The sequence below is a fragment of the Falco cherrug genome, chromosome 3, assembly GCF_023634085.1.
Source record: "Falco cherrug isolate bFalChe1 chromosome 3, bFalChe1.pri, whole genome shotgun sequence".
Lineage (NCBI taxonomy): Eukaryota > Metazoa > Chordata > Aves > Falconiformes > Falconidae > Falco > Falco cherrug.
The window spans coordinates 44,470,468-44,497,642 of record NC_073699.1 but is presented as its reverse complement, the minus strand read 5'-3'; the positions used below and the strand labels follow the sequence as shown (position 1 = coordinate 44,497,642).

The following is a 27,175-nucleotide window of genomic DNA, read 5'->3' as shown; positions in this document are numbered from 1 at the left end:
CATGCACATCACTGATTATTCAGGTTTTGAAAACCGTGTATAATACATACTACCACCTACACAACAGCACAACGCTGACATTTCAGCACGGAACATGTTGAAGCAGTATTTCTGTACTGGAAAAAAGAACAACTAACAAAGACATTTCCTAGAAGGTATCCATCGAAGAGAAGAGAATAATGTATAAAACATGGGCCTTCTCTTGAGAGCCTTAGGTTACAGATGCCGTTTACACCACATCATGTTCCCAACATAACAAATCTGGCAGAAGCACCAGGTTGAAAAATGGAAAGCAATTTTGTTTTGATTTTGTGGAGCAAAAAAGACTTACAACTTCTTACAGTAATTTTTGTGAGACAGAGTACATTGAGGGGAATTACAAACAAATTGCCTGAGTGCCTTTGCTCCATATTCTTTCTTACTTTAAAAAAGCGTTAATTAATGGAGGCATCACTTTCAATAAGCCAAGATAAGATGACTGTATTCTTAATGCCACATCAACCATCTTCTTGTTGCTCCTGCTCATGAGAAAGCCTTTACTTTTCATCCGTGAGAAAATCCAAGTGATCCTACAAAACTGTACATGAGTTCCACCCAGATAACTTTCTAATTACTCAGGAAGAATGGACAGTGCCTCCTTACATAACAGCGTGCTGCCTGCTGAGCAAGGGAGGCACTCCCTGCTCTGCAGGAGCCAGGTACACTAGGTATCACCTGAATCTCTGCTGTAAATGGGTGACTTGAGTGAAGTCAGCAAAGTCCATCAGTCCAAAAACAGTGCGACGGGCACAAAAACCAGGCTGGATCCTCACAGCACTCCTGGCACTAGCATGAGGGTGAGGAACTAGCTATGTTTTCTCTGAAAAAGTACACACCAGGTGCCCTCACAGCCAAAGCAGAGAAACATGGTAGATGATCCAGAACAGAAATTCCAAGTGTGGACTAACTCCTTGCTGAACTCTTGACTAATCAGCCTGTAAAAAGGTTAAAAGTTTCTGATAAGGCTGTGTGACTGTATGATAATAAACTGCATTTTCCCATGAACTTTAGCAGTGAACACTCAGCATTTTTATTTCAGTGAGGTCTTGTTGAAATAGCAGTGATTTGAGCCCCAACGTGGTTCCATCACTGCAGGCACAGAGCGAAGATGACCTGCTGGTACCAAGCAGCAGCACACTCAGCCACAGATGACTTGATTTAGAGATCATCAATACGGCACACACAACAGGCTTCCAGCACTGCCATAGCTGTGGCAGCACAGTTAAACCACAAATCTAATGAAAGCCAAAGACTACTAACAGTTTGGTTCCCTTAACACTCTTTTTGTTAAAAAAAAAAAAAAAAAATAAATAGAGAGAGAAAAATGGGAGCTCAGAAGATCATACATGAACTCACAGAACACATTAATTTCAACACATTAATAAGAAACTCACTTTAAAGGAGTTGGCCTTTGCTTCCATTTTCACCCAAAGATCTCAAAGTGTCTGAATTGATGATAAATGGCAAATGACACTAAAGAGAATGGTAAACAATATAAATCAGTTTTAAGGGAAAAAAAAAGATCCTTTTCTTTTAAGTTATTGTCATAAAGCTGTAGGCTGAGAAGACCTGTATATTAATATTATTTAAAAGATATGTGTCATGAAACATTTCTCAATTTAGCTAAGTTTCATTTTTGACACCAAACAGTTTAGCCAAATGAATGTAAAGCTTACATCAAAATAAGCACCTAAAATAGTATCTTTAGGAGTTAATCCAGAGTTAAAGGAGAATTAACTTATTTACAAGCATTCATAATATATCAGTTATGGTTAATTAGCGTGGTAGATTGCAGGAATGTTTGAATCTGATAGTAATCAAAGAATGGTTGGGGTTTTCGGTCTACTACTCTCTTTTGATGCGCTTTTTTTGTTTCCAAAAGCTTTACCACCTATTACACCCCAATTAAACTACCTACCCTATGTCTTTTCCATCGTACACCCAGGAGTTATTTTCCCATTTGCTTATAGTCCTCATTAATTTAGGAAAAACTGCCTAGCTAAAAAAGGAACAACTCCGAAGTTGAAGCAGAAGTTGCCAGTTCAGAACTGAACATGAGGATTAGGAGAAGTGATACTCCAGACAGTAAGGAAAAAACAGCAGAGGACTTACACTCTCCATGATTGCAATGGCATAAATATGATTGCTGATGAGGCAAATGTCCTTTCTTTTGGAAAACATTAATTAAGCTCAGTGTGGCTCTGTTTACAGGGTAGGACAAGGATCACTTCCCAGATACTAGGTCCTGTCACACACCCTAAGCCCATGCTGGGATTTCCCCCAGCCTCCCTTCCTTCTCCTCTCACAGCTGGTTTCCGTGGGAAAGAACCCATGCACATTTCACAACTGAAAAAACCCATTATTTTTACTACCCACACACATTTTTTTTTCGTACTGGAAGGAACTACCTTTTACTAAAGTCACCAGAAGAAATTCTTAAAAATTCAGTGATAACAATCTGCAGCCAGCTCTGGGAAGCTGAAGGCTACCAGAGGAGCTCTCATGGAACAACTCACTCACAAACTCAGGATGGATTTTGTTGAAGTATTGTCTCAGTTTCCAGATGCTCAAAACAAACAAAAAATACTATGATGTCACAAAATCTTTGTGGCTTAAAAGCCACTTAGTCACTTTCACAACTATAAGATCAGTTTTGCTATCATGATTACAGAAAATTCACATCTGATGTCATCCACAGCTGGAAGACAGAAGCCCTTGACTGTTCTGCATCTTACTGTTTACAAATGAAAAAAGGCTCTAAAGGCTTCAGCCTTCTCAATCACTGAAGCAGAGTACTTTTGTTCTGTATAAGTCAGTAGAATTACATCTTCCCATCTTTTTTATGAAAGGAGAATAAGCTTCAGATTGCTTTTAAAAGGTTAGTCTCCCACTGGGAAACACCAGATTGGACTCCTCAGCAGATATGGTTAAGCTCCAGTTTACGGAGAGAAAATTAAGGGGTCGGTTTAGCAGAGGACAGTGAGTGTGCCAACTCTGGCCAGCCATCCACAGCTGCTAGCATTACAGACTCAGAAAGGAGTTTGAGAGACAAGTCACTGGGAAGCAGTGTTAGGAATGTGAAAAAACCAGTTGCCTCATCATCAGGGCCATGCAGCCAGTATAATTCCATGCAATCCACACAATTCAAATATATGTAATACTGCATATGAAAGGAAACCTAGAATCAGCCCCAGCTTTTTAAGCTGTCAACCAGCATGGGTATGCAGATGGAAGTGAAAGTTCTATTTTTAAGTAACTCAGCTACCAGCAACAAGGGGTCTCATCATCCATGAACCTCTAGGCGATTAAAATCGCATTCCAAATACTGAGTTGCAAACTCTTCAAGAACCAATGAACGAAGGCATTTTAACTGTATCAAAACTGAGCTCTGAAATCTGTTCAAAGCATAAAATTAGTACCACGTTTTCCCCAAAAAATCAGTAGCACTAAGGTGAGGAATTCCTACTGTATATTCTGTATCAAACATCAAACCAGACATTCACATTTGCCTTAGCAAGAAAGTGCTGACCTGTCAAAAAACTTGAGCTACTGCTCTACTTAGAAGCTCAAGTCCCACTAAAATCAGAAGATATTCAAAGGCTTAAAAGGAAGCCACTGCTTCAGCAGTTCACTAAATCAGAACACAAAGGAACTCTTATGAACCCCAACTAAACCTGCAAGTATCCCTTACATGGCGAGGTGAGTCACCATGTAAAGACATTGAGCTGGTGAAGGTGAGGTCCAGCAGAAGCAAAGAACTAGTGCGTGGTCAGGCTGCGTGTCTTTAGCATCAAGATTTCCACTCCCTCCCATACGGCCTGGTCCACCCTACTCATCAGTAAATGCCATGTGAGCAAACACACCTCGAACAGACACACCTAAGCTGGTTCCTCAACCTGAAAAAGTGATAGCAGCAATGCCTCCTGTCCCCAAAGTACTACTGCTTCTGCAGGCACAGCTACAATGGTGGGAAGAGGTACAAATTGCAACCCTGTCTCATAAGGCCAGGTCAGCAAAACCTTGTTTAAGGTGTCACTGAGAAACTCAGTGACTGTGACTCTCCCAGAAGCACCCTGAACTACTATGTATTTGCATCCTGCAAAGTAAAAACACAAATCTCCCTCTGTAACAAAACCCAAAGCCACTTCTTGGTAGAAGCAGGACCCACAAACCAGAGCTCTCTTCCCTTTTCAAAAGCCCACAGTAGCAGGATTTGCTGTGATTTTGAACAGTTTTTCTTACTGCAAAAGTATTTCAGTTGTCACTGATGTGTTATGAACCACAAAAATGCTAAATCTATACACACCACTTACGGAAGAGGTTATTTCATTTGGCTATATGATAAAGCTGCAGCCACCATAGCAGCTCTGTGCTGTGAGTCAATATCTAACGTAAAATCCTGGGCTTCCTGAAATTAGTGGAAAACATCAAATGTCTAAAGTAAAGCCAAAAGGTCATATCGGACACTACAATAATATAAAGTCTGATAAGAGTCTGTTATCACTTGTTAACATGAGATTAGGAGAATTAGAGGCCTAAAGGTTAGAAAACACCAGCTGTAGTAGATATTTTATAGGGAGGAAGATAAGCACAGTGAAAAACAAAAGGGACTACGGATAAAGAAATAAAATGCTAGACTGAAATGACAGAGAAACTGCCAGAAAAATCACGGAAGACTTAAATGCACTAATTTTTTACTCTGTCTAAAACTGTTGAAAATCAGTTTGATCAGCCAGTCAAGAAGATTACGCTGGTGTCAGGGCAATGACAGAATTATATAAATGAAGAGAATAATGATGGATCTAACCCCTTCCCTGGGTGAAGGAGGGAGTCCTGCAGAAAGCAGGTGCTGCAGGAAAAGCAAGAAGCTTTCAAGCTACTCTTGACCATGTCAAAGATAAGAAGGCACTACAGCATAGGTCAAGGGCAAAGTTTCAAGCTAGCAAAAAAAAAGGTCCCAATACACCTTCATTTAACATAAACCTAGTGAAATTCACAAAGATCAATAATTACAAATTCAATGGTTCAGTCAACTCTATTTGGATTCAATGTAAATTTTCTTCAAAAGCCAGAGCACAGGTCTACCTGGGATTCATAGAGGCTGTCCACTCCTATGTATGTTTGACCAACACCTGCCATCTCATTCCTGGGGCTTGGAATTCATTCACTCATCTGTTTTTAGGAAGTTCATAAAACCTAATACTATCTTCATGCTGAAAATAATGATATGATCCTGTGGTACGTGAGCGCTTAGGTTGATGATCATATACTGATCAAGACTTGGGGAAGAAGATGGATACACATGGATAACTGGAGGAGCATGTTATTTGGGAAGGATAAAATGCTGAAGTACCTGCCCCTTAGGTCTGCAGAAGTAGCAGGCTCTCGGCATGATGTGAGCTGTTAAGGAAGTGATGATACAAGGATGAAGTGGGATGGGGAGAAATCAGCCACGACCACAGGACAGGGGAGGAAGCAGGATGAAATTTCTCTTCCTGCTGCATGCTGACCATCCTAATTTGCTCCTTCATTCTCCCTACTCCTGACTGGATATGTACTCCATCATGACCTGCTTTTGGGTTTCATCCCATCAGTTGAGGAATAAATCCCACACAAGGAGAACAGAGGGGAAATAAAGGACAATTAGAGGCACTGGACGTTAAGAAGTCACTCACATCTGCTGACAGCTATGCTGAGGGTCCAGGCGGAATTGCCAGGTGACTTGCCAACAAAAGCGCTTCATTTTTTTATTGTCATTTTGTCTACAGAAAATCCCCTTACAGGTTCCAGTGTGATAAAAGCAATTAGCAAAACCCACTCAAATGAAACAATGAAGGGTCTCATTACCCTAGCTTACCCCCTGAGCAGAGCAATGGGAATTCATAGAACAGTTTCTATACCGCGCAGTGAATTTTGTGAACAGTGAAAAAGCAAACTGAGAAATCAGAAAAAAAAAGTACTCTAACACCTAACTGAAAAAAAGGGATGATACAGAAGTATGTGGAAAGAGCAGAGTGATAAATACAGACTTTATCTTTTACTGACATAAATCTAGCATTACCCACCAGCCAGACTCTGCAGCCAGGTTGCAATGACTATCAGCAGAACTGTGGTAGGGCCCAAGGACCTTATTTATATTACAGAATCCAACTGTGCTGGTTGCCTTCCATATAAAGAGCAGTTTTCAGAAATTTAGCATACAAAGTCATGTTTATTGAGGCTGCTTTGATCAGCCCAACCTTGGAAAATGAGAGAGATGTCCATATTCTGTACTGGCTTGCAGTAAAATTCATACTTTGGCAGAGAACTAAGTGATCTGTCCCTTCCACAATTTTGAGAAATTAACTGACTGCCATGAGCAGGGAGGACTTTCCAGTACCTTGCTGCCTTTAAAGAGATTATTTTATATTTGCCACCAAAAGTAAAAAGAAGCATCTGATACAGCAGAGCTGAATCTGTAGCAGTATCTGATTGGTGTGCCTGGGACTAAATAGGATATCAGAGGTAGAAATGGTCACGGGTGGTAACAGCAGGGATTTTGTCACCCAAAGCCTTGGGTTCTGCCCACTGAGAAAAGCTATGGGACATGGCGATGTCCTGCATGTGTGGGAATCCTAGGGCAGCTTTCACTTTGGAAGTCACCATCATCACAATGCACATGGAACTTCCATGTTCCTGCCACCTCCAACATTTCAGTCTTTCATTGAAAACTGAGCCCAGTGTGAAGTCTTCAATTCAATGACTGAAGGATCAAACCCATATCTCTGTTAGACATTCCTAACACCACCAATTACCTACAAAGTTACAGCTATAAGCATACTGTTGGGTTGGGTTTTTTTCTTACATGACCTGATGACAGAAACCATCTGATGTTCCAAATCAACACACTGTATTTGTGCTGAAAACAATTACAAGAAAAATCTTTGTGGGCTTTTGTTTTGATGAAATGAGTCTTATTACAGTTTAAGTTGGCTTATCGCTCACATTACCATTGTATACAGTGCATTTGAGTCTCTGGAACTGTTGAAACACAATTTGGAGTCATGAGATCACTCATACGCCTGGCTCCTAAACAAGCCTCAGAGGTATTATTAATCACAAAATACACTGAAACAGTGTGCAAAACAAAACAAAAGATTTATTTACCCTCTAAGCAAAAAATTGAAGCATTGGTTCATGAGGTCCCATCTGAATTATCTGGTCTTTTATAGCCTTGGTTAAAAAAAATGGCTGCTCTTCTCCTTTCTCCCAAAACAAGCAAGCAAGCATGCAATGCAGAGACTACAAAGCAGCAACAGGCAGTAGACACACATTGGTCCACCCAAATGTTCTTGGGGCTGGGAGAAAGGGTAGACAGCAAGTTAATTCTGTCTATACTAACTTGTCATTGAGGCACAAATAAAGCCGCATCAGATGAGCTTGCCTGCACCTTTAAGCAGGTATTTATTTGCAACAGCAGTATTCAACACTTTGAACAGGAGATAGGTTTGTTTGTTAGTTTTGGATGCAGTCTTAGGCTGTCTTTCATTACTTTTAATTAAGCCTTTTCAAGGTTTAAAAGGACATATGCATCCACTAATGAGAATGAATTTACCTCCCCTTCTTAAGGCAAAAGCAGAATGGTAAGAACAGCCTATGTGATAAGCACTGTACTACTCATCACTCAAAAGAAAAAACAAACCAAAGGTAGGACATCTTTCTGTGCACAATTTCCAGTACAATTGTGTTCAAGCACAATATACTGTAGCTGATGCAGAAGGCACTGCTATGGCCTAGACTATGCAGGAGATAAAACTGGATGGGTCACAACAACCGTGCTTTATTGGACATCTGTCCCTGAGGGCAAAACATGAAGGTATGTAGGAAGCCTGAACTTTCTTCTGAGCCCAACGGACCATTAATGCTTTTGAGCATTGTCTATTTTAGCTTCTTACCGTTGCAGAGCCAACAGGAGTGGCATGCACAGTTCTATTTTAAAGTCTTCATAACAGCAAGTTTTTAAGGCTCTACATTTATTATAGCTGATATGGCTCTATCTGAGCAAGTCTACAGGTTATGAAAAAAACTCCTTCACTCATAATGTGGCAATGTCAAACAAAGATCTAGAAGCATTTTTACTACATAGGACACAGAAAACTAAACAGCTTACAGAAAAAAAATAATTCTGACTCATTCACATATGCAAGATTTCTTTGAAGCTTAATTATCATTTTTGTATCTTAAAGCAGCAATGCCAGAAATTCAGCTGTCTGTTCAACCACAAACCAGACACTGCACAAGCAGCTGTTTCCCAAGCCACTGAACGCTGAAATACATGGGGAACCTCTCCAGTCCTGCTGTGAACAATTCTGTGTTGCCCCTTAGCAGCGACAGATAATTTAACCTGGCTTTAAAGGATATTATGTGCAAGCTGCTAGGACACAAACTTCAAATTTCCCTCATTCAGTCCTCAGAAGGAGCCCAGGCTCTGAACCTGGCTCGTTGCACTTGTTGCAGGGTCTGAAAATGAATCTCCATCAGTCACGTATGCCCTGATGGCAACTGTTACTGAAAAGCCCAAACATCTTTTGTGTACTGTCATGCACTGTAAGCTTAATTTTCATCACCACATACACACATCTAAGTCCTACTGCTGCTGAATCAGAAGCTTTCAGGCATGTATTTGGGGTTAAGAAAAGCACCATGTACAAGCCTGCTCCCCCAGTACTTTCATTTTTCCTCCCTGTTTTGCTCAAGTATCAATTCTGTGGGTTCATCGTGTTTTTCAAGTGGTTCTTGGATGACTCCTGAACTGAGAGACATTTTCACTTCTCATACAGCTACACAGCTGCTCCTTTTAAAATGGGAATCACACATGAACATTGCAGTGCGGGCTCTGGCAACATGCCTCACCCTCAGCTGTAGGGCTTGGAAATTTGCTATTTAAGCAAAACAGTCATCATGTTGAAAACTAACCTAGACATCTGAAAATCTTTAAAAAATTGGAAAAAATCCCATCCAACAGAATAGCAGAAGTTTTCAAAAAGAATAAGGAAAAAACACATAGTCCACTGGAAACATTTTACGAATACTGGTACCTACCGAAACAAATGTAAATCTTCAAGGGAGGCTCTTTCTGTCTTAATGAAGTATAAGTCTGAGAAGAGTACATATCACAGATCAATTCCTGAACAAGTGAAGGAAAAAATTATACCTTATTATCAATCCACTGAGTTATTTTCAGAGAAGCTTCCCAAATGCAACTCCCAAAGCTTCTCATGCTGAAAAACCAGCTGGAGAGAATTAGTACAGCTATGATCTATCACACACCAGAAGCTCTGAAAAGGAGCTACTATAACCTAAAAAACCATGCCAGCACTGAAGAGGAAAACATGGAGCAGTACCTCCCAGCTAGGGAAGTGATGACCAAACACTACTGTAGCATCGGTTGAGTGGAGCAACAATGGAAATCACTTAAATGCTCTTGGAGCAGATACCAGCAATTGTCCTCCCTTCTGTAAGCATCCTTGCAGCCCTATTAGAAAGTTGGAAATCATCTCTCTGAAGCCTTCAGAGACTAACTACTGTAATAAACTGTGATTAAAGGGGCAAATCCCCCCTTCTGCCAGCATGCATATGACGGGGAAGAAAGAGTACAAAAAGACTAAAATACTGACTTCTCAGGAACTTAATTTTAATGACCAATTCTCTGTCAACTGTCTACTGCACTAACAGCAGTAGTTCCTCTTGTTATGGAATAGACAGGTTCGTATTGGTTTTGTTTTTGTTTTTTTAAATTACTGCCACAGCTAACAAATTGCAAAACTTCTGCATTCTCATACAGTGTTGAACTAATACCATCACTTTTTTTTCCTAAATACTACCTCACCTTAAAAAGTAATGAAAATGTGGCAATTTTCTATGATCAGTTTTTCAACATATTATTAAAAAAATTCATATTTTGTTCAATCTTTTTTTGCAAGGCTAGTGACATCAGAATTTGTGATGACCGCACAAGAAAAAAACTGGGAAAAGGGCTTCTGAAAAGCAAGGAATTGGGGTAAGGAAAGAGCAGACCACGAAGCGGTTTGCTGATTTTTCTGGAGAGGCACAAGAAATCAGATAGACAACCACACCTCACTGTGCTGCACTGTCTTAGCCATCACTAGCAGATTGATTCACACAAACATGGGTGTAGAGTGAGGCTGTCAATAAGCAACATGAGTAGCTCGTGACAATCGTTCACAGGCTCTCCGGCAAGTCCCTGGGATGCCATGGACCAGGAAGGAGATTCTTCTTCAACTTCCCGCTATGGACATGAGCCTGCAACATGCAGTGTTGCAATCTGGGTTTTTGCTGCAGCATCAGAAAGGGACAGCTTAGGACAGAGAGGACATTCTAACATCCCATTTTAGCTTCATTTTACTTGTCTGTCCCTCCTTCATCTGCCTCCACAGGGCCTGCGCAGGCTGCCCTGTCAGGACACCATGCAATACTCTCCCAAGTAAACAGGGACAGATCCACTGCATTCAGCTAAAACCTCCTACTGCCCAGCCTACAGTATGAAAGCGCATTATTTTTTAAGAACATCAGAATATTGCTTAGGAAACTACAAGATTAAATCACGAGAAGCACAACCATAGCATTTTTCTGCTGATTTGAATTACGAATAGAAAGTACGAGCAGTTAAGAGGAAACAAGATATGTTCTATACAAGAGCCAAGATTTTTTTTCCTGACATGTGCCAAACAAGGAGAAGAAACAGAAGAATCTGGCACCATTAAAAACAGTTTGTGGAGAAAGGAACTGAATATCTACAGCCAAGCTCCATGTGGTTTGTAAAGAGGAAACTTTTGTTTTATGGGACTCTCAGTCAGCCAAAATTCTCCCAGACGGCGTGCAAATGGATATTAGCCTAAAAACCTACATGCATCTTGTAGAAGGATCAGTAAATGGTGGGGAAAGAAAAGGAGCACTACTCAAGTTTTAAATCAGAATTCAAAATCTGCCTCATGGTTGAAAAAGTTAGTTTACCAGACAGCTATAATGTCATATATGGTAAGTGTGTTGGAAAGGAAAGGCAGCAAGTTAAAAGTACAAAACTAGAAGTCAGGAAAATGAGTTCCAACCCTGGCTCCAGTACCAAGTAGCTCTATAAAATTTGGATAAAAGAGAAAAAGACTGCCAAGTTAACTGAGATTTTCCTTAACTTCATATAGTGTATTAACATTGCACTTACGCTGTTTCTTTTAGCTTCTATATTTCCCCCACTCCCTGGCATTATGATGCACTAAGTTTAGTAAGAGAGTAAATGGAGTACTGTGAACACTTATATTACTTTACCAAACCAAGCCCTGCCCAACTTCTTAATCAAAATACTTGACTGAAAAAAACCCCAAACAATCTTTATGGGGCTGTATTCTCATAACTGAGCAAAACACTAAAGCGGCTGACATGATCCAACAGCTTAGCTGAATATTGCAAAAAAGTGTGGCATTTCTGGCTTAAAACAGTAACTAGAACTTGTACTTCAGCACACAGGAGAAAGGGAATGGGCAGGCAACAGTTCCTCAGCGCATGCTGTGTGGTTATACCATGGAAGAACTTTTTTCAGATTCTCTGACAGTTGTCTGAAGGCCCTGTGAAGCATTCAGCCATGTCACCCATAAATCAAGAGGAGAGCACATTTACCTTCTATTTACAGCAGGGGAACTGAGGCAGAGTCCACAGGCAAGACTGCAAGGTCAGGAAATATCCAAGTCCCAGCATCCCAAAGAAGTCAGTCCTCAATGGGGATGCCAGAGGCCCAGGTAGCTCTGTGGGTCGGGCTCCAGTCTGTCCTGCAGTTGCCTGATGATGCAATTCTCTGGTTATATCACCAACAATTAAAACACATCAGGTGGCAAACTTTGCCATTGTGCTTAAAGGTGAAGTAGTTAATAATGCCTGTGAGAGGATACCAGGATTAAGATTTGCCCCTTGGTGTCTTCCTTCACACGAGCCTTTACATGGAATGTTTCAGCTAAAATTTGCCAACTATCATGCCTTCCTCCTCTAAATACAGTAGTAAGCATGAATCTCATTTTTGAAGCAGTCTGTATTTGCTTGGGTCTTCCTCATTCGTTACTTTACGTGCCTTTGGAGGAGGAGCAGAAGGGTTAATCGTTCAGTACTTTCTGTAAGCTATATGCATTTGCGTACAGTGCTCTAGGTGGACGGATGCTCCATGCTTGAGGTTGCACTGGAACAATAAAAGGAGCTGAAAGCAATTCTCTTTAATTCTCGCTCTTTAATTTTATTTCCTCCAAAGAGTAATGAACAGAAGAAAGACAGACCAAGCACTTAAAGGGGAAAAAAAAAAATAATTACAGGCATTTTTCACAAAAACACTGGAAGGAAAAACCACTGTAAAAGTAAAAACCATTGTATTTTAGTGAGAAACCTGAAGCTAGCAGTTCTTATTGCCACTACAAATATCTCCACCCCATACACACATACATTCACCAAGATGGCACCCACCCATGGGTTCTGGATGCTAATCAAGACCAGACCAGGTACAAACTAACACTGAACAACCCCTGACAAAGTAGGTCAAGAAAACTGGGAAGAAAGGAAAACTGTTGCTAGGTGGCAGTGTACCTTAAGTAAAGAATACTGTAAATCATACATTATTGGAAAAGTTTGTTATCTGCTAAAAGAGGTGTCATCTTCAATGTCATCTTGAAAGACTTGGTAGAAAGCAGAACCCAAGATGTACATGATACCCAGGATACATATGAGAAGGATGAGAAGCAGCACTGAAAAAAAATAAGAAAAACTTGTTTTGAGACATGCTCTTTGTACAAGACCCATGGTGTAACGGCTCTCCAGATCTATTAGTGCCATAAGAGAACCCAAAAGCCACTGAACTGAGTCTTGTACATCTTGAGAAAGCTATGGTTTCGCTTACTTTGTTTTATTTGACCTTCACTATGCTCTTACCAGGAGAAGCTTCCACCACATTTTGGCACAGCAGTCAACAGCTGACAGAAAACCCAAGTGTGGTGGCAAGAAAGGTTTTTTTAAGGCAACTTAAGAAACAGAACTATTACTTTTCTCCCTTATAACAGTTTCAGTCTCCAGTCTTAATCTTTTCACAGTGGAGTAAGAGTGGACAATGACATTGAACATAAGAAGGTCATGAAAACGCATGCGCTTCCTAGAACTCCAACCAAAAGGATGGAGAAAAAGGCCTCTGCAGACAGCCAAGGTAAGAAGGGAGAGGCTAGATTTTTCTGGTATCCTTCTCTCTGTCCTTCCTGATGTTCCCTCCAACTGAAAACTACCTTAACATATTGCCTAAATTAGCAGAAGTGGTAAAAAAGACAGGCTGATGACATCTTGTGAACTACAATTCGCTTGGTAAGAGAGCTGTTAGCAAGCTCACAGCTTGTCACAGAGAAGGATAAGATGTTCTTGAAGGCAAAGACGAAATCTATATTCTTTTCAAGAGTATCTGTCTGGGTTCAAAAGAGCAACTTTTTGGAAAAGTATCTTGGATTAATGTGATTGTATAGATTGGAGCTATTTTAGAGGATAGAATAAGAGAGAAAAATTAAAGATACTTTGCTGCAACAAGGCTTTAAATCTGTAACTCAGGCCATAGCAAAATCCTTCCTGAGAAATTTATCAAGTAATTCTTCTTATGCTGACTTTAATCTATGATTATACTGTTTAAGCCTTTTTTATACCTTGTTCTGACACATTAGAAACTGGTCAGAAATAATATATTAGAACATATGTGCCCCATCCAACCCAGCGTGGGAATTCCTACACTGCTGTACAGTAAAACCCACACAGGTTACATGTGCCATATAGTGTATTCATTCCTCACAAGCAATGACTGTGAAGCCCATACATAATAATTAAAATACCAACCTTACCAACCTGTAGAGTTGCAGAGGGAATAATTTTTACAAACTCCTTCATTGGTGTAGCTCACATAGGACGTGTGTTAACTTTCCAAGCAGACATAAACCTCTGATGAGTATTTCCAGGTTGGGTCTGTATCTTCTTTATCTGACAGAACTTTGGGATGCAAACCTCAGGACAGCGGGATCCAATTTCAATGGATAGATACAACAATCTTTGTTCCATTTCTCTCCGCTGTTTCCTTCCCCAAAACTGGTGGTTTTAATTTGTGGTCAGCCTGAACCTCTTCCTCTTCCTGCTAATTTTCAGCATCTGCCCCGCAAAGAGGGAGGCAGAGAGTGTCCCAGACTTGTCTCCAAACTGTTGGTTACAGTTTGTGATCAGTTTCAGCCATGGACATGCAATAAACACTAGCAGACAAAAATAAGCATAAATTTGAGCAAGAAAAAGTGGAATAGTACCACACCTATAGAAGTCACTAGGAGCCAACCCCTGCTGACCTCGAGGGCTCTTCCCTGACAGCATTACTTGCAGAAGCCAAGCAGGAGTTGGCTTCACCTGCCGTCTCACCTCCTGCTCTGTGAGACTGTGCACAGCTAATGGAAAAACGGTTTGAAAACAAAAAAAGCCATAAAGCTGGAGCCGAATTAGGCATTTTACAAAGACAAAAGCAAATAATCTGTGCAACCTCGGGACTAGGAACTCATCAGGTTTTGCCATAGCAAAAATACTTTTACGTGGTGGCACAAAGGAAGCTTGCTCTAGCCTATATAGGCTTTTCTTCATTAAACAGTACAAGGGAGATCTTTCTGTAGCATGCAGAAGGCACTGAGCCTCATTTGACACTGAAGTTTAACTCAAAATAAAATTTTCTGTGATTAAGGAAACTTTTGTTCTACTTCTGTTTCTTCACCATCTGTGATACAAAACCTGGCAAAGTCTCCAGTTAGTTTCCTTTGTGTTATTGCTGCCACCAGCACTCAAATGATAAACATTTATACGAAAGGAAATTCCTCTTCCTTTCTTTGCAGTCTCCAAAGAGTAGATCTAAATACTTTGATAAGAAAACCTGCACTGAACTCACCCTGAAATCTTGTTATGCCAGATTACACCAATTGTACTACAGAAAAATGCAACAGCATATTAAGCCAATGCAACACCCCTCCTAACAAAATCTTTTGTCCAGTAATGAGCACTCAGCCTGAAAGGAAACAAAGCAGAAGCATCTCACGTGAGGAAAGGTAAAAACCTGTAACACCTGTTTAAGGAACATTAGGGGTGGATTTGGGGAGTTTTCTTCTCTGGGACATACAACCCTTGTTACATGCTGGATGCATAGCTCTCAGAGCCACGTAGGTGCTTATGCCTCACCTCAGTTGAGCAGGAATCATCCAGCAAAGAAAACTTAACGAACTCTGAAGTACAAGTTAGCACTTTGTGGTGTATATTTACTTACTTAAACTCTTCATTTATACATATACAGACACGGCTACTGTTGCTATCCTGATGGAATCCATGCATGGCTGTGGTTATTAAATTTGATTATTCTGGTAAGGCTTATCTTTGTACCATAAACACAACAATCCACTTATACAGAGTCTGCACACTGGTGCAAGCATACCAACATTAGGGCGACATACTAAGTTCTATAAAAAATGTGCATAGGTGAAGTGGCAACTTTTTTTTTCTAGCAGAGACAAGCTCTACAAAACCAGAATTGTTCATGTTTCTGTTCAAATGGGTATGTTCCGGGACCAGGAATGTAACTTTGTCTTTGGCATTTACTGGGGCAGCGATTTACCAACAGCCTCTGTGTCACCAGGTTCCCACATGGTGGTTGTGGATTCCTGGGGAGGGTAGCACCGCCTGCTGCTGGGTTTGTCAGGTTCAAATAAAAGCAAGGGAAAGAAATCCGACATGTGGAGGACACATGGGATAAACAGATAAGGGTCAGATAAGCAAGAGGAGATCACAAACTTGCAGCAAATCTGAGGAGCATGAACTAAGCCTTATCCCCATGTTTTAATCCACTGCACCCTTACTATGGCTTTTCTTCCTGCAGATCAGAACTGGCTGCTGAAGGCTGCCAGGCACCTCTCAAGACCATGTACATTTTCTTTTCTTCCTTTATGCTAAAAAAATTAGAAATTAATTGCACATTTTACTGGAGCAGGATAGCACTTCAACACCAGCACCTTATGCTGAAGGCTGTGCTACACATAGGTTGATGGGTTTTTCCATTTTATTTTCAGTTGCTTTGCAAGTTTGCACAGGATTTAAACAAGTAGTTTATTAATCAAACAGCAGTTTGGGGTTTTTGGGCAAGACAACAGCCTTCTTGCTGTGGCCTCCTGTATAATATCATTCCGTTGTGGCACAAATGTCCAAACAATTTTGCTGCGGACTCTAAAAAGCGCACTTAAACTCTATAGCCACAAGGGTTATGAATATAACTCAAAATGGGTTCTTCAGTCCTTTTTTCCTACCACTCACATCTGGCTGAAAATTTTAAATGCAACAGCTTTGCCTGTTTCCATTTTCAGAAATCCAGCCTTTTACAATTCTACTGGAATTTCTACTAACGACAGGTACAATTTTAGAATATGGTTGGGCCAGTATGACAGCTTCCAGCCCTAAAATGACACTCAATCCCACTTGGCCTCACTGCTCCCCTGTTGTTTTCTGTGCTGACCTCTTTTAGGGAACTAAACTGGCAGGAAACTAAACCTATCAAAAAAAGTAAGTACTTTTTTTCTGGTTTAACTCCCAGAAGCAGCTCACAGGGGGTCAGACAAGCAACAGGGAGGAGTTGAGGAGCAGCAGCTATCCATTCCATAAGCTGAGCTGAAACACGAATCCACATCCCGCCGGAACGCTGGGATAGATGCCTTCGCTTAAGAGACGGATTGGGCTTTCTAACTCAAACCACACTAATAACAGTTCCAAAACAGACATTATGGAAATAATCCATCTCTGTTTACAATCAGTGACCACATGCCTTCTGGCATCAAAACAAGAACTTTCACTGTTTTTCTGTTATTTGATTCATTCTATACATGGTCCCAAAGTTAGGGTTATTGGTCTAAAAACTGCCAGACTGGCTTTCTGACTCTTCATTTTAGACACTACTACTGCAATTTCTTTTTTGAATTTGTATGTCTACACCTTCCAAAAATAACTTTTAATGATTAGCAAAAGTAACTGTTTACGATTCAGAATTAAATTTAGTATTTGCTATGCATTTCATTATGCAAATTAAAAAAAAAGAGCAAACAATACAGTGAATACTGATCCCTCCCCTTCTTCACTCCTCCTCCACCAAGCCTTTACACACGTTTATTCATCAGACACTGAAGAGCACCAAGTGTTGGCAACGTAAGTGAAAAATACCCAGGAAAAGGTTGGCCTATAAAGAAGCAGGTATTGTTCAGAAACAGAAAGAACGGTTCCAGAGAGCGCTTCTTTCCCCCATCAACCCTGCAACTGTCCCAAAGCCTGTGTCTACCTCCTGTGAAGCCTTAGAAACTAAAGGTAACAACACCGTGGGAGACACTACGGAGAAGTCACCAAAACGTCCATGACCGGAGTTCTAGGGGCTCTGCTATACCCCTGCCAGGGACTCACAGCACAGCGCCGTTCATGCTGCAGCCCAGCCGCCGCAGCTTGTGCCCACCTCGCCTGGGCAGGTGGGTCGGCACCCCCAGCACCCCGGGGCAGGCTGGCAGGGGCTGCACACGCTCCCTGGTGCCACACACGGCACGCACGACATCCAGCTCTTCAGCCAGCCTAAGGGTCGCTTATACGCATACGCCAGAGTGCCAGGGGCCGGGCTGTGGGCTTCGTCCGCCCCTTGCTCCTCCACGCACCCACGAAAGGCGAGACCAGCCCCCCGCGGCGCCCCGGCCGCGCCGAGCACACACGTGCGAGCGGCGGCCCCCCCGCCGGCCAGGAGAGGAGAGCAGCGGCCGCCCCGCACCGCCCCGGCCCACCGCGCCTCCGGCCGCGGCGCCGGAGCCCCGCCGAGCGGCAGCCCCCCGGCGCCGCGTTCGCCCCCGCCGCCGGGGCCGCCATCCCCCGGGGCCCCGCCGCCCCCAGCCCGGCGGGGCGGCGGCGGCGGGCGCTGATAGGGCTTCCCAGCGCGGAGGGGCGGGCGGAGGGAAGCGCGGCCCAATGCGCGGCTCGGCGGCGCGGCTCCCGCCTCGCAGCCCCGCTCTCCCGGCGCGGCCGTGAAGGAATGCGGTGGCCGCCCCCGCCACCCCCGCCGCCCCGGTACCTTTTCCTCCTGCAGAGCACGCACACGGCCCAGAGGAGCAGGGCGGCGGCGGCCGCCCCGCCGTAGGTGCCGAGCTGCAGCGCGTCGGGGCCCATGCCAGCAGCGCTCGCCTCGGCGGCCGCTGGTGCCTCGTCGCCGCCGGGAAGGAAAGTTTCGCCCGTCCTCCCGCTCCCCGCAGAAGAGGCACCCGGCCGGCCGGCCCTCCCCGCCCACCCCGAGTCCAGGGGGCTGGGTTTGGCTGCTCGGAGCCGGACTTGGCGAGCGGGCCCGGTGCGACCCGGCCGGCTCCTCCCCGGGGAGCGCCCGGCGCGGGGACGGCGGCGCCTGCCCGCCCCCGCGGCCTCCCGGCGGCGGAGGAGAAGCCCCGGCCTTCGGCTTGAGCGGGAGGGCTGCGATGCGGCGGAAAGGTCCCAGGAGGGAGCCCGGGGAGGGGGGTCTCGGGGTCGTGCCGCCGCGCCGGGAAGCGGCCCTCCCGCACGGCGGCGGGGGCTCGGTGCCCTCACAGACGCGGCCCCGGGTGGCAGAGCGGCCATGGCCTGTCCCCAGCGCGAACGGTGCTGGGCTGGGGCCGGCAGTGGCTCCGGCAGCCCTTTGACTTACACTTGGGTTTTGGTACCGATACCCGATGTGTATCCCCTGCTTAAAAAACAAGAAGCCACCTCACCCACCCCTCAAACCCAGCTTCGTAAAGCTTAACCTGATGTAGGCTAGATGAGGCACGAATAGTGGAGGTTGGCTCCTGATGTTGTGCCCTGTGAGAAGCTGGGTCCAGTCCTCCCACCGTGCCAGCCCCTCTGGCGTGTTACAGAGAAGGGCAAGAGAGGAAGAGGTGAGAAACCCAAAACTGAGGCAATGGAGAGATCCCCAGCTTGAGGAAGCCTGGCAGGGTGGAGAGGGCCAGAGCTGTGGGGAGTTTGGCACTTCATGGTGGGGCGGAGGGCTAACAGCATCCCGGGACAGCAGTGGTACCTTACAGCTCTGCTGCCATTTCATACAAGGTACGCTCAGAAGTATTGCTCTAGGTAAGGTACTGTACCGTTCGGCGCAAATTCACGCTGAAAGATGGAGTAAGATGCTTCAGTCTCTGGAATTGTGTGGTTTGATTGAGTGAAGACAGAAGTTCAATACCTTACTCATTCTCAGCTGCATGCAGTATCACACGTTACGTGTTTCACAATATTTGGTGGTTTCATCTTGGAAACAAGTTGTACAACGCTCAGTTTTCTGAGTTGCCCTGTTGTAAGTTTTCTCTGAATTGTAGAGACCCAAATATTTCTTAGAACATAAAGAATTAGTTTGCTAATAACCTTCCTGACTTCAGCAGGTCTCATAATTTTTAGGGGCCTGACTCACAGCTGAGGGTGTGCAGCTGACAGTGCAGTGTGTCTTTTTCCTTAAACATTCCTGTTGATTTCCATTAAATACTCAGAAATGCCATTGTATTAGTTAGGAAATCTAATTAACATGTCTAATATTAAAGTGTCTCAGAATCAGGTCACTACTGCTTAAAACCATCAGCTGTGCCTCCTGAGATCAAAAGATCAGACACTGCTATTGCACAATAGGATGCACGGAAGGAAACCGTAAGAAAAACTTCATGTTTTACTTCTAGCTCTGTCAGGCTTTTTACAGGGAACTGTATTTGAAATCCCCAGCGTGGGAATCCCAAGGAGTTTCTTAGCTACTAGTACTGGTAATTCTTGGAAAAGGAGTAATACAGGACTGAAAAGCATTGTGCTGTAAGACATTACACAGTGTAGAATATGACTCATTTTACAAGTGACCTCTGCTGTGAAAATTTAGTGTTTCACTTCAGTATACTGAGAAATAACTGTTCACATACAATTAAATAGCTATGGCAGCTAGAGTAAGCTCTCATCCAGACTCAAAACATCAAGAAAATCACTGTAGGTCTGGCAGAGGGTGTGAAGAGGGTTACATTTTTCAGTTTGCACTTTTCATATTTGCTGAAAGTTACTCAGATCAATTGCAGATAAAAACCCACACGCACACCAAAAAGCACCACACCACAAGCAAGACTGTGTTATCTTAAAATACAAGGAACACAACCTGAAAAGTCCTAAGTACCCTAGGAGTGCTGTGTATTCTTCTCTGTCAAGCCTTTAAAAAGCTCAAGAGCATGGATTAATTTCTCCTCAAACTAGTAAAGGAACCTCCAAGAGTCAGAATCCCAAACCTGTTGAAGTTTGGTGTCATATGTAGTATGAACTACCTCAGTGCAGATCTAGCTGGAAGATATTTGCACATCGTGTACACAGTTAAAATTGTAATAGGTGTATCTGTACATATTGGCATCTCAGCTAACTGGGGAAAGAAGGGGAGGCTGAGCAGTCCCCTTTAACACAACTGTAGCAGAAAAGAAGGTATTTATTTCATTTTCAGGAGGTGCAAGCCTAGTCTTATACGGTCTCCTGTTGAAAAATGACTCTCCTAAGAACTGGGGGGATTTTCAGTTTCAAGCTGTCATGAGATCTTTATGGAATTCTCACTGCAGCATGGTCATAAGTGAGCAGAAAGAACGCAAATGTTGTTACATTTGGAAAAGGATAACATTACTCTCCAGCTGAATACTACTGTGTCCTGTTATCCATAGTGCTGGGGTGTAATGGCTGTTGTTCCATGGCAGTAGTATTGGCTCCTTTGCAAATTTCTGGAAGTGCAATTCACATGCTTAGAAAGCTGCTAGAAACAACTGCAGGGTGGAGAGAGGTGAAGGCATTTGCATATCTACACTGGGTTGGGGGGAGGGATGGAAAATTCATAAGATAAGCTCGGAGGGCTTTTCAGCTGGAAGACACCAAAGATTTCAGAGAGGTTCCTAATACCATGGTCGTAAGCCTAGATAGATAGATAGATGCTCAGTTACATTTCTCCTGTTTAAATTGTGAACATTCTGTACATATGCTACAGTTCAAAATGCATACTGTGTGTATGTTTCATACTGCCAATGTTGTAAGATGATATAGATCATATTTTTTTGTCTTATGAAAATGCAGAAGACTCAAAATAAACTTCGAACAGTATATACTGCAATCTGTACTGTATGTTACACATCACAGTGTGATTTTGCTATATGCAGCACATGGACAAATGCCTGTTCTGCTGGGTAGCTTTCATGTGCACAAGGATTTAAACTACCAGGCTTAGACAAGAGCAGATTCTCCATCACTGAAACACCAGTGACATATGTGTTATAAGTGACGGCAGAAACAAGGCTTATTTTTCTACTCACCCAGTGCTACTCATTGTAAGGCTAGTTTCAACAGCTTATAGCTTTGCTCTGCTGTAACCATTGCACTTGCAATACTGCAAGTCCATTTTTGCCTTCAGTTTAAATGCACATGAAGTATTTCAACCAAAACCGTCTATGTACTTATGTGAACAATGCTAAGGAAAAATACCCGGTGGTAACATTTTTAGTGATTTTGAGAAACGACAGTGGCATCAGGCTTTGAAATGGGGGTCAACAAATTAACCTCTCTGTCAAAGATAATCTGTCCAAATTTATTTAGGTTATAAGCCCCACAAGAAGAGAGGTTTTGTATACTCTAGTGACCCGCTGGACCTTTGGAGCTTAATTCCGTGAAGATGCCACTGGAACTGGGTCTGCTTCCAGCTCTTAGCTCAGCAGCTATTTTCTCTAAAAGTGAAACTCTGAGCTAATAGAGATCAGGCTGAATTCAGGGCAACGAAACTAAAAGCCTTTTTGTTCACTGCTCTCAGTCTCCCTTCCTGCTAGAATACAGGCAAAGAGAAGTGCACTGATTTAAGTGTAGGATGAAAAGGCTACAGACCTCTCAAATCTCACTCACTAGATTTAAGACTGATACATGTGATTCTCACTTTGTGTTCTCTCCGAGAACAGATCAATCTGCATTTAATGCTTGTGTAAGACAGTGCTGCAGCCTCTCTCCCATAGCCTCCTTTGCCAATCACAGCCAATCGGCCTGAGCTCTGTGCAAGTCCCCATGCTGAGAGGGGCAAGGAGTCCCACTCATCTGCCCCTGCACTTCAAAAGTTGTAGTCCTACTTCCCACTGTTGTGTGTACCAACATGCCAAACACATACCTGTTACATGCACCAACACATGGACTTGTATCATGTCAGGGAAAAAAAGAAGCTGAGAGGTCTACGGGGACGGGGTGGTGGAGTTGCCTGGTAGAGCTGGGGAACTGAATAGGCAAAGAGATCATGAATGGGAGCCACAGAGGGAAATAGAAAAGAGGATTAGGAACAGATGAGTGGAAACTGGGGATGAATGAGCAAGATGAAATCGGAACCAAAGGAGAGGAGAGTAAGAATAGGAAAGATTTTGAGGAGGAGTGTGACAGAACTGACACCGCCCCAGTGTAGAAATTAAGATGTGGAATTGCCATATGACTCAGAGGTAAAATCAAAGAAGAGAGATGGAACTGGAAGTGTGTGGGAGTGACAGTACAGGAGAGCTGAAGCCGAGAGGACTGAGGTCAAAACCACTGGGATGGTTCCTACAATTTGCAGGCTGGGTCTCAGGGGGAAAGAAGAAAGGGATTTGGGTCAAAAACTGATACTGGGAAAGGATAAAAGCAGTGGGCAAGAGGCTCAAGAGAAGAAGGGACCGAGAGAAGAGGCTACATCTTCCTGGCTGCAGTTTTATCTTGTCTAAGATGGTACGACTGCAAAGAGCCTCAAAAGACATGGTCACATTTCTCCTTGCTGCAACCTGTGCCACAAGTCATGCAATCTTCCCTTGTATCTAACAGTCATGTAGGACTGGTTACTTCCTAGTATGGCAGAGAAGTCACTCACCGAAGGAGGAGTAGCATGCCACCAGATAAGCCATTGATTCAACTCATCCTGAAGCCATTAGTCACTAGCTTGTGCAAGGAGATGGGCTGGCATTCCAACGTGTGGACTATGGGAAAATGAGACATCCTGTTCTGGGAGTTAAATGAAAGGGAGCTGTGCTGCAGCATCAAGGTTCTCAGCCCTGGTGATGCTCAGAGGGATGCTAATATGATCCCATGTGGGAGAATTTTCACATTTTCACTCCGACTTTTAAATGAGAAAATTTTAATATATACGCATATTTATAAGGAAGTAATTTAAGAATGAGCTTTACAGATAAATCTAGATTATGTAGACGAGGGTGGAGAGCTCCTGCTTTTTTCTTGTAGCTGGAAACTTGGTGAGGCAAGGAAGTGATTGCAAGAGCAGTGGCTGTCCTGGCTAAGTTCACTAAAGACTGTCCTTGAGAGTTATATTCCACCCCTTTTAGTGTAAATCATATAACACCATACCACTCATAGGCTAATTATCCGATAGTCCCTCATCTTCTGCAGGCTCAGCCTGAGAGCCTGAGTCTTGATTTGCCAAAGTGCTAAGCACATCAAAAGAGACATGTATCTGTACATATCTAGATGTAAACAGCAGTGGTGCCTTTGGGACTTGCCCTTTGAACCCATAAAGACCTCTCAGCATGAAAAAACCCAGCATTTAGCTTCCCTACTGATGAGCAGGGATGAAAATATTAGAACTGGTGTGCCCCCCGCCCCCCCCCCCCCCCTACAAAATTTTGAAGAATGACATATTCCCTGCACAGGATTATGTAGACAGAATTTGTCAAAGTTCTGATGAAAAATAAATGAAACTATGTTATACTTACCTTCATTAAAGGCTTAAAATTCTGGGATTTCCTAACTTTCTAATAGCTGACTTTGTAACCTTCAAAATGTGCTTTTTACTTTTCATTGCTATAATTCAGCTATATTTGCCTTGGGAGTAGTACAGTCTTTGCTAGCAACAAATATTTGGGGCAAATAAAGAATGTTTGTACTACTATAAAAACAAGTATCATGTATAAACTCATTAACTGGCAGGTGTACATATATAAACAACATCTGGACAGTTTTCATTTCTCTGGAGTACTGAACATAGCTACAGCACAAATAGGAAGAGAGGGAGAAGAGAGAAAAAGGATTGGGTGGGAAGGGAACATAAAATTTCAGCTCTTATAGTCCTGTCCGTTATAAGAAAGAATCAGCTACAGGGTGAAATACCCTGATCTGCAAACATGAACAGTTCAAGAGAAAGTCTTAAGAGTACACAGTTACCCCAAGAGAAAAGAATGAATGATTAGCAAGTGTATTACTGATGGACTGTGATGTAAGCATGTTATGTGAGCCAAATTGTAAAATCCCGACAGGTTTGTCAACAAGGATGATAATACTCCTGGCTTCAATGCAACTGGGAATCCACCCACAATTTCTGAAACCCCACACAGGGAAATGCAGGAAATATACAACACAAACAAAAGAAAAATCACTGGCTGGGGTGCCATTCTAAAACAATCAAGCTTTTGTGTCAGGAATGCTAACTGCTGCAAAACAGGGCAAATAAATACATATAGCAGGTATATTTAAAAAATAGAAAATGTTTAAAAAGGAGACTAGACCTTCTAAACCGAAACAAAGTCAGTAGTACACTCAACAACTTGTGAGCTGTCTTGGCAAGAGCAAGCAAGGTGGAGCAGTGCTGAACAGTTCAAAGTGCAAAGAAAATTTTTGAAGAGCAGTGGTAAGAATTACTGCATACATAGAAGTTAATTAGCAATAAAATACAGGGTAATTATCAACTAAAATCACATTTTATGTCAAAAAATGGAGATACACACAAATTCTGAATGCATGCTTGTGTGTTCGTGTTCACACTGAAAACAAATGCAGTTAACAAGTAAAGTTTCAAGAAACAAAAACTCATATAGGCTTGAAATGTGACTTGAACAACTTGACTCAGAGGATTTCTAAATCTAGAGTTGATAATGATTCCAAGGTGCTAACTATACTCCTGCACAATCAGTTTTTTTTTTCTTATTAGTCACTTCTGGACTACAGTTTATCAATACATTAGTGCTACAGATCTTTTAAACCAAAACCATGCCTTTAAATGTGATAAATTTGTGTTTGAGTTTTGTTAACTTACTGCGTTGCTTGTTCAACTGATTATTACTTTGCATTAGTGGTCTTGCTGATCAGTCATGTCATGATTAAGATATTATTTAAAGGATTTGGGTTTATATTTTATTGTACTGAATAATTTGAATTAAACCTAACTGAAAAACAAAGATCAAATATCATAGCACAGCAAATTTGAACAGTGTATGGAGAATCTAAAAATTGGCTTAGCAAGCCAGTTTTTCAGAGTTAATGTGTGACCAGTTAAGTCAAAGGTACTCGAGATTGCTTGTGGCATACGAAGGCATGGACCCCAAGTGAGATTCCCCATTGCATACATAAGTGCTGGTTATAGACAATCGCTTATCCACCCAAGTTCTGCCCTGGCATGTGCCTATGTGGAGCAAAGCACCTTTGGAGCCAGTTCACGCTCCACAGAGCTGTTTACTCCCTCTGTGTTCCTCTGAGGAGGTCTCTTCTTCCCCAATACTTAAGATATGGGAAGACTTGGGCACGCCCCTCCCTGCAGACAGGTGTGCACAGAACTGATTTGCAGGTAAGCTCAGAGCACTACATTTTAAGACATACTCACTCTGCAACCTGGCACCCAGACAATGAACAAAGCCTTTTCTCAGAAAGGGCCCTTACAATTGCTCAGCACTTCTTATGATTGACTTTAAAAAAACCCAAAACAGATGTACTTCAAGATGACTTGTATGCTGCTTCTTTGTTTTCCATTAGTCTCTGGGTTTATTACCTTTACTGTTTATTCTGAGAACTCTCTTGATTTGAAGCCAATACAGAAGTGTTTTGAGTCTCAAAGTGTAGGGTTTTGATGGCAGTGTACCCGAGGATTAAAATCTGGAGCTGTTCTCTTCCACCTGTCTGTGACCTCTCTAACCAGTGCTTACACTCTTAAGGCGAAGAGATTTGATTTGCTCATGAATCAGCCTCTGATGCATCAGTTTGCAGTTGTCTGTATTAAAGTAAACCAAATCTGAGTTAGGCCTTTTAATGAGCAATGCTCTGCTCGTTCATGGGGACATGTACATTCTTGCCCCAGAGACATCATAGAAAAGCTGAGGCAGGCACTAATGACCCATAATTATGTCAGTCAGCTGATTTTCATCTTGTGCTGCAAATCCGTCAAAGCCTGAAGTTGGCCGGTGAAGCTCTTGGGGTTGCTGTGCATGGGGCACACCTATGGAAGGTGTTTTTATTAAAAGAATTAGGGAAGGGGTGGGGTGGAGTCTGTACTTCGGCCTCTATGCTAAATAGATACTTTTGCTCCATTAAATTTTCTGTAGCTGGATAAAGACTGAGCTCAGGCAGGTCTAAAATCAGACCTCAGAAGCTACTTTATCTTAATTTCTCCCTCAAGTAAAGAGTGGAGCCAGCACAGATCCTTTAAAAAGGGAAGCGGGAAATATATTTGCAGCCAGCATATGCCCGGAGTTACCTTCCAGGTATGTGCACTTTATAATGATATTAGAAGGCACTGGAACTCCCCTCTACACATGTACTCAGACTGGCCTCCAAAGGGAGATGATACTTTCCTGGGTGTCATCTCCATAGACAGAACTGATGCTGCTAAGATGTAGGAATAGAAAAGAGGAATAGAAAGTACATGCAGCCCTATGACTTCAAGCACTGGGCTTTCAAAATAGGAGAGAACATGTAATTCCCAAGCAGAAATACTGAGTTGGATTAGGATTTGTTCTTTAGCCTATACACACTTGCAAGTGCGATGGTAAAAGCAACGTGGCATTTTGGTCACCTACCTGCTGACCACGTAACCTCTTAAAAAATCTCCACACATCAGCATGTAATGCAGTCTGTGGGTCATCACATTAAGTAGTTGATGAAGGGAAGGGAGCAGGAGGTGGAGACATTTATACCCTTCTGGGTATCTAGAGCCACTCAGAGACACCTTTTCAGTGGTTCATTTGTGTGTGGACACTTGTGCTATAACCAAAATTAAATGGTGGAGTTTGAGCTGATTATAATGTTGAAGTGATGG

At 42.7% G+C, this 27,175-nt stretch overlaps 1 protein-coding gene across 1 annotated transcript in view; it reads right to left on the bottom strand.

Moving 5' to 3' along the window:
* Positions 1 to 18,453, bottom strand: part of LOC102060263 (cytochrome P450 7B1) — a 126,152-nt gene extending 107,699 nt beyond the window's left edge. The window contains exon 1 of the mRNA XM_055704500.1: positions 18,203 to 18,453. Within this exon, the coding sequence (XP_055560475.1) occupies positions 18,203 to 18,297 (95 nt within the window). The 5' untranslated portion in view covers positions 18,298 to 18,453. The remainder of the gene's footprint in view (positions 1 to 18,202) is intronic.
* Between the last annotated feature and the right edge of the window lie 8,722 nt (positions 18,454 to 27,175).